The following is an 8,863-nucleotide window of genomic DNA, read 5'->3' as shown; positions in this document are numbered from 1 at the left end:
CAAAATATTCATTTACAAACTCCTGTAAAAAAAATTAATAGATTTTTAATCCGAATTTTTGGCCAACTAAAAAAAAATTAAATTAAACGATGTAAGAATGATAGGAAACAATGAAATTTCTTACAATTAAATCAAAAATAAAATCTACAAAATTGTGTGGAATTATAAAAAATGAACGAATCAAATTTTTAATGATTTTTTGAATGTTGTATTACACAATGAATGATTAAATGAGGTTTTATAATACCTTTGGCAGCGGCACTAGCATCAGCTGCAACCAATCCGTGATAATGTTTGCCAAGTGCCAGTAACTCTTCGTGTGTACCCTCTTCAACAACTTTGCCATCCTTAATAAAGACGATCCTGTTGGCGTTAGTGATAGTTGAGAGCCTGTGAGTCACGATAACGGTCGTTCTGCCTTTTGAGGCAGCATCAAGTGCTCTCTGAACAGTTGCTTCACTGTGAAGATCTAATGCAGAAGTAGCCTCATCGAGTAAAAGTATGGCTGGTCGTCTGACCAATGCACGAGCTATTGCAATCCTTTGTTTTTGTCCACCAGATAATTGGGAACCTCTTTCTCCAACAGGACTATCGTATCCCTAATAATTTCCCAAAAGAAAAACAATTAATTATTAGAACATCAAAAGTGGTGGCTGCATCTCATATCAAGTTTTTGTTAACACTTTGGAGACCGGTAACTTTTCTGAAAATTTACCCTAATGTTTGGCCGGTTATTGTTTTGAAAGCGGATTTGAAATTAAAACAATATAAATACTAAACACTAGTCTAGATTGAAACAATTTTGTTTGAGTGTTTAAATATTACGTATTAGGATATAACGAAGTTTAGATGTTTAGTTTTTTGAAAATTACAAAAATGTATGGCTGTTCAAATGTAAAAGACACTGAGTGTTAGAGATTGAGGTAATATTTAATATTTTTATAAATGTATGTTTTAAAACAATATAAATACTTAACACTAGTTTAGATTGAAACAACTTTGTTTGAGTTTTTAAATATTACGTATTAGGATATAACGAAGTTTAGATGTTTAGTTTTTTGAAAATTACAAAAATGTATGTCTGCTTAAATGTAAAAGATTCTGCACGTTAGAAATTGAGGTAATATTTAATATTTTTATAAATGTATATGTTTCTCATGTAATTCATAATATAAAACAAAAACAAATTTCCAGTTGCTGAAGAAGTCCCAATGAAGGGAGGAAACGTTAAATTTGATCAAAATAAAGTTCTAGTTCTTTATAATATCCAATTTCCCTGCTAAACATATTTATTAATAATATAAATAAACTTGAATAAATTGTATTTATTATTTAACTCTTAATATTTCTTAAATATAAAAGAATATATATATATATATGATTTTTCTTATTTCTTTTTCTTTTCTTTTCTTTTTTTTTTCAACACGAGTTAACTCTTGACCGGTCCCCAAATTGTTAAAATAAATACCTAATAATATTAATTGAATACCAAAAAAAAATTAATTGAATAATATAATTAATACTAATTAAAAATCAAAAAGTCGGCACATTTTAATATCGATAAATTGTAAATAAAAAAATAAAATATAATTTGACAATTATTTTATCAGATTTGAAATAAAAATGTTAACGTATGCGAAACAACGTAAAACTTGCTTGAACGAAATTATCCTGAAATGGCGAATTCACCTAGCGATAATTCGGTAATAAACGCCTAATCGTTGACACGGGCGTAATCTCGGATAATGTTATTTGCACGCGAAATGTGTTATACTAGAGGATATTTTATCGCCTGTTTACGCGAGCATTCTGCGGATCGTCCTAGCACCTGAGACTATCGTTAACATATACATATACACACATGTATACACCCACATGCACATACGTTTATATATATAATATGCACGTATTCATGCATGAATATATACGAGATTCGTCAGGACGTGTTATGTAATACGTAAACTTGGAAAGTTTGATACTAAACGTTCGTTCCAACATATAAATCCATTGAACATATTTTTTTCAATTATAACAATAATAAATCCAATTAATTACGATTATTTTTCGATCTAACAGAAAATCACTTTATTCGATTACGACCTATATTTTTCGTTCTCATTAATTTCAATAAAAATCGAGATTTCATTTCATTTCGTTCTAGCATAAAAATGATTCGATGATTTATATTAATGTTATAAATAAAAATTCGATATTTTATGAAATATTTATTGATGTGTTATTATATAATAAAATTCGTTTACGAAATATTATACTTTATCGTTAGAAATGTGTAATCGTTCTTTTGTTTTATTCAATTAAAATATATTTAACAATGTTTAATGTACACATCGATAATATCAAAATATTTCTACTTTGTTATTTGATTATAAGATAAATCAACGAATATATTGCATCGTTGTAAATAATCGATTGAAATAAAACAATAAATAAAATATGTTGATTCGTTTATCCATAAAAATTTGATCTTTCGAAAGACATAGATGAAAAAGAAGGAAAAATTTGCGAACAAAGGTGCCAAGATGAAATAAAAAGAAGAAAAATTTGACTTGCTTACCTCAGGCAGTTTGCTGATGAAATCGTGAGCGTTGGCTTCCTTGGCTGCTTTGATCATTTCTTCCTCGGTAACGCTGTCATTTCCGTAACGGATGTTCTCTCGTATTGTCGTGTCAAAAAGTACTGGTTCCTGTCCAACAAGACCGATGTGCGAACGCAACCATTGAACATTTAACTTCGATATATCGACCCCATCTAACTGGACCTTCAATTCAAATGGTTAATAAAAATACGTTAATAAAATATTATATTTTTGTATTTAGATTGTGAACCAGAAATTATTTTATTTATCAAAAATAAATAATTGTGCACGCATATTTTCACGATAATTTATAATAATAGTTCATCTAACTGGACCTTTAATTCAAATGATTAATAAAAATACGTTAATAAAATATTATATAATATTTTTGTATTACGATTGTGAACCAGAAATTATTTTATTTATCAAAAATAAATAATTGTGCACGCATATTTTCAAGATAATTTATAATAATAGTTCATCTAACTGGACCTTTAATTCAAATGATTAATAAAAATACGTTAATAAAATAAAATATAATATTTTTGTATTACGATTGTGAACCAGAAATTATTTTATTTATCAAAAATAAATAATTGTGCACACATATTTTCACGATAATTTATAATAATAGTTTAGATGTTTAGTTTTTCGAATATTACAAGAATGTATGTCTGTTCAAATGTAAATGACTCTGAACATTGGAGAGATTGAGGTAATATTTAATATTTTTATAATTTATGTTTCTTATGTAATTCATAATAAAAAAATAAATTTTCCAGTTGCTGAAAAAGTCCCAATAAAGGGACGAAACGTCCAATTTAATCAAAACTAAATTCTAGTTCTTTTTAATGTCCAATTTCCCTACGATAGTTATTTATTAATAATTTATAATCTTCACTTCGAAATATGTTACATATATGTGTGCAAAAATAAAAGTTAAAAAGTTGAGACGTGCAAAGACAAATTTTCACATGGAATAATAAAAACGTAAGGGCACGCTATTAACTTGGCAATTACTTGCCAATACAATCTAACTGGACCTTCAATTCAAATGATTAATAAAAATACGTTTATAAAATATAATATTTTTGTATTACGATTGTGAACCAGAAATTATTTTATTTATCAAAAATAAATAATTGTGCACGCATATTTTCACGATAATTTATAATAATAGTTTAGATGTTTAGTTTTTCGAATATTACAAGAATGTATGTCTGCTCAAATGAAAAAGACACTGAACTTTAGAGATTAAGGTAACATCTAATATTTTATAATGTATGTTTTTCATGTAATTCATAATATAAAAAAAAAAAATTTTCCAGTTGCTGAAAAAGTCCCAATAAAGGGATGTAACGTCAAATTTAATCAAAACTAAGTTTTAGTTCTTTTTAATGTCCAATTTCCCTACGATACTTATTTATTAATAATTTATAATCTTCACTTTGCACATATATGTGTGCAAAAATAAAAGTTAGAAAGTTGAAACGTGCAAAGACAAATTTTCTCATGGAATAATAAAAACGTAAGGGCACGCTATTAACTTGGTAATTACTTGCCAATACACAATGGCATACAAGTAAAAAAAAACTTTGCCAACACGGGAGGTACAACCCCTTTCGAAAAACTTCTCGAATCTACGATAACTCGAAAGATTTCAGGTATTAAGTTTCCCTCCTTTCTTTCTTTCTACCTCGACCCCGTTTTTCTTTTAATTAGCGAACCGCGAAAGTTTCCGATATTACTGAATCGAATTAAGGGGCTCGTATGAATACGCGTTTTAATGGGGAACTCCATTAAACTTGAAATTACAGTTATAAGAAAGTTGGAAAGAAAGTAAAATACAAAAACTACGGAAACACATTTTTATATTCGAACATTAAACGAAAGAAATTATTCGTCATTGAATAAAATAAATTAGAAAAAGGATAAAAAATGAACTCACTTGTCCTTGCAACGGATCGTAGAGTCTTTGAATGAGTTGCAAACAGGTAGATTTACCGCATCCGGAACCACCAACCAACGCCACAGTTTCTCCATGTTTGATTTTCAAATTTAAACCTTGCAATACTTGAATATCTTTTCTCGCGGGATAACGGAAATGAACATCCTTAAATTCGATGTCACCGCTGACCGATTTTAATTTCTGACCTTCCTTGCTTAAACTATCGATAGTTGGTACACGATCGAGTACTTGAAAAACAGCAGCAGCTGATCCTCTAGCCACTGCAAAAGCTTCTAAATGCGGCGAAGTTAAMCCCATGTTTTGTGCACCAGCCAATACACCAAAAAATACTATTACCAATACGGCTGGTGTATATTCTTTATATTCTTTCGGACGATCCTCCAAAATCAATTGAACGCCATACCTGTTAAGATAAAACAAAACGAAAAACGAAACATTTATTTACTATCTCACAAGGAGACTTTACGGTTGTGCCCTCACGGATTTTAAGGAGCTTTGGTATATTAGTAGTATACCTTTAGGGTATTAATGTGGTAAAGTATTTTATCAAAATGCGAAGCAAATTTTGAGAAAAAAGCTGTAAGTTTGGATTTTTTTGTACACATGTTTATATTATCTTAAATGCGACTGTTTATCAAGTAGCGTGTTAGCGTAAGTAGTAGCGTGCTTGATTTTCGTGCTGCTAGCTGGTGGTTCGATCCTGCATCAGGGAAGTATTTTTTAATAATTTTTTTCTATTTATTTTTAAATTGTTTTTTCATAATTCTTAATTTTTAAATATATATACAGGTAAGAAAAAATTATTTATTACAAAAAAAAATTAGAAATAATAAATTTTTTAATATTTTGCGTAAATAATAAAGAAAAATGTAATCCTTGAATTACAGTTAACATTTTATTTTTTAACAGGTATATTACACATGAAATAGTTAATGATTAGAATATATACGATTGTTATTTGTTMRTMTATTGAAGATTTATCTATTTTCATATACCTGTTAAAAAAACATAATATAATATAATTATAATATAATTTAAGATAGATAGAATAGATAAGATAGATAGAAGATAATATAATATAATATAATTTAAGTAATCAATTTTCCTTTATTATTTGTGCAAGATGTTAAAAAATTTATTATTTCTAATTTTTTTGTAATAAATAATTTTCTTTTACCTGTATATATTTAATAATTAAGAAATATGAAAAAACAATTTAAAAATAAATAGAAAAAAATTATTAAAAAATACTTCCCCGATGTAGGATCGAACCACTAACTAGCAGCACGAAAATCAAGCACGCTACTACTTACGCTAGCGCGCCACTTAGTAAACCATTGCATTTAAGATAATATAAACATGTATACAAAAAAATCAAAACTTTGACAGTTTTTTTCTCAAAATTGGGTTCGTATTTTGATAAAATACTTTACCACATTAACACCCTAAAGGTATACTACTAATATACCAATGCTCGTTAAAATCCATGAGGGCACAACCGTAAGGTCTCCATTTCAGTTTCACGTTTCTAACTAAACGAATTTATGAATATTTTACGTCTAGGTTTCTCGTTTAGCTTCAAACGTTTGGTTGCAAAAAGTTCGACGACCTATTTCAAAAAAAGTGCATACACATTTTTCTGCACGTTGTTGTTTATAGCTCAATTTTTTATTTCTAGAATTATTTTTAACAAAATATGATACCGTAAATGAATATAAATATTCGACTAATAAAAATAATTCACAAACACTAGCTCGATAATTAAATGAAAAATTCATATTCGTTGTTTAATATTTATCTAAAAAAAAAAAAAAAAAAAAAAAAAAAATGCATTAATATCACAAAAATATAATAAAAGTAATGAAAAATTCTTGCAGAAAAAAAAAACACATATTAATATAAAAATCATTAACCATAATATCCACTAATGTTTCTCATAATTTACAATATAATTTATGAAAAAAGAAAAATAATAAAAATAACGAGTAGAGTAATTTATACGGGGGATGAAAAGTGAACATAAATCAAGTTCCTGTTATTCCGTATAAATATGACTTACCAAAAAGCTAATGCGTAACTGAGATAAATGATAAACCACATGACACCACCTCCAACACCGGACCACATTCCTCTCCTGATGCCAGTTTTTTCAGCTGGCACAAGTTTCTCGGTATATCTGTCAACCTCCTTTTGCTCCCCATTGAAGGCTACGACAGTCCTGATGGCACCAAAGACCTCTTCAGCAACGCTTCCTGCTTGACCATACGCAGCCAATTCAAGGGCTGTTAAGGAGCTTTGGACCTTGGCTACAACAGCAGTGGCTACGACGATAACAGGCGCACAACTAAGTACGACTAATGTCAATTTCCAACCGTATATGAACGATATAATGATCGATGATATAAAGGAAACCATCAGATACGTAAAAATACCAAGCTTCTCCCCAATTCCATCCTTCATTTTGTCCAAATCTCTGCGAACACATTCGAAACATTTTATTTTTATATTTTAAATTACTATCAAATTATTTTATTTACAAGTTATTGAATCTCGAATTGATTAATTTATAAATGTAATGAATTTATAAATGTAATAGTTAAGAAATAAATGAAATTCGATATATATATATATATATCACTTCACGCAAATCCTCAAAATTTCAAGAATTTCGAATATAATTTTCCAAGAACATATGTGTGTGATCGAACAATTTTTAAACTAAATCGATTATTACTAAAATTTAATTGAAGTATTACAAATGTCATATCGTATTAAATCTGATTAAAAATTGGAAGGAGGAAGGGGGGGAGAGAGAGGGGGAAACAGTGAAACACACATTAATCAACGTAAATCGATATCATCCGAAAAAGCCTTATATATAAAGTTGTCGATTAAAATTCGAAGAAAAGGGGATAAATGAGTGAAAGGACATTAAATACTAGGAACAATAAGAGCTTTGTAAAGCCTTGAAAAGCTCGAAAAGGGGTGTGAGAGAGAAAGGAACCCTCGAGATCGAGCTAAAAATAATAATCGTACGCTAGGTGGAACACACTGGTAACGAACGTTTGTTCTGCTCTGTGGTAATCGACTTTTTAAAGTGCATACTCTCCTTGCCACCCTCCCACCCCCTTCCTCCCTCCCTCTTTTCCCTAGCTCATAATAAAAAGTTCCCTACGGGGCGGAGAGGTGGGAGGGGGGAATGGGTCAGTCCTTGGCAAATGGTAATGGAGAAGCGTTTATCGTTATCGATCGAAAGTGAAGTTCGTACTACCCCTTGCGTCGTTTATCACCGTCTTTTATTTTTCTTTCTCATTCTCTCTCTCTGTTTTTAACCACAAACGAAAAAAGGCTTTATGTAACAACGACGATTAAGTGTCTTAAATGTCTGAAGTAAGATACTTCATCGTTTAAGATGAAACACGATATAAAAAGGATAACTCCTCTTGAAAGTAATGTCACTGATATTATACACTGCAAAATGTCAAGTACTTTACTTTACTTCACTATTTAGGGTCATCGTTTTTTCAGTTTATATACGATCATTTTGAATGATGCTATTTGAAAAGTTCACTTAAAGATTTCTTTAGGATTTTCTTGATAAATATATAAAATTATGATTACTTTTTATAGTTAGAAAAATGAATGTATTGTTTGAAATTGTGATTAAAATTGAATAACAAAACGTAGATGTATTTTGATTAAGTACATTATAAATTGTATTATTTAAAAATTGTTACTATAATTAAAAATTATTATAAGTATCAAATGAATAATTGATAGATACGGAAAGTTAATTTAAAAAAAAATTAAATAAACAAAATGATAAGTTATTATTCTGATAAAATTGAGCCGTTTATTTTGAAAGTGGCATAAGTCACTTGTTTTTTTCTAAAAAAAGTGAAAAGATATCGTTCAATTGTAATTAGTGTTGCCATTAACTCAATTTTTGTTTAACCCTTCTTTGCATGATTTTTTCTTTTCTTTTAAAATAAATCAGGGTGATGTAATTAATGCTCTAGATTAAAGGAAAAATATTTAAAAAAATCCTAATGCTATTTTTTGACAACTGCGTTTTGTTGTACGCAATAGTCGCTTAAAAAGTTGCCAGCAACAACAAATATACAGTACAAGGGTTTTGAGTACCTTTTTTTCTTGACTAAATATTATGATTGAAATTTCCATCATCATGCAAAGAAGGGTTAATGTAACATAAGAATCTTTTATTATCACGATATTATTTTATCTATTGATTTAATTTATTACTTTATATTTTGTACTTTATATTAATATTTCTCATT

At 28.6% G+C, this 8,863-nt stretch overlaps 1 protein-coding gene across 2 annotated transcripts in view; it reads right to left on the bottom strand.

Annotated features, from left to right (window-relative positions):
* Positions 1-8,863, bottom strand: part of LOC106792531 (multidrug resistance protein homolog 49-like) — a 47,757-nt gene that overhangs the window by 11,002 nt on the left and 27,892 nt on the right. For both annotated transcript variants that reach the window (XM_014758988.1, XM_014758989.1), the window contains 4 exons: positions 6,625-7,038; positions 4,545-4,968; positions 2,576-2,779; positions 248-599 (listed from right to left, as the gene is read on the bottom strand). In XM_014758988.1, coding sequence (XP_014614474.1) covers positions 248-599; positions 2,576-2,779; positions 4,545-4,968; positions 6,625-7,038 — 1,394 coding nt within the window. The remainder of the gene's footprint in view (positions 1-247; positions 600-2,575; positions 2,780-4,544; positions 4,969-6,624; positions 7,039-8,863) is intronic.

This window comes from Polistes canadensis, unplaced genomic scaffold, assembly GCF_001313835.1.
Source record: "Polistes canadensis isolate GaletaPanama2010 unplaced genomic scaffold, ASM131383v1 scaffold_462, whole genome shotgun sequence".
Taxonomy (NCBI): domain Eukaryota; kingdom Metazoa; phylum Arthropoda; class Insecta; order Hymenoptera; family Vespidae; genus Polistes; species Polistes canadensis.
The sequence above is the reverse complement of the archived record's forward strand: the minus strand, read 5'-3'. Positions and strand labels throughout refer to the sequence as shown.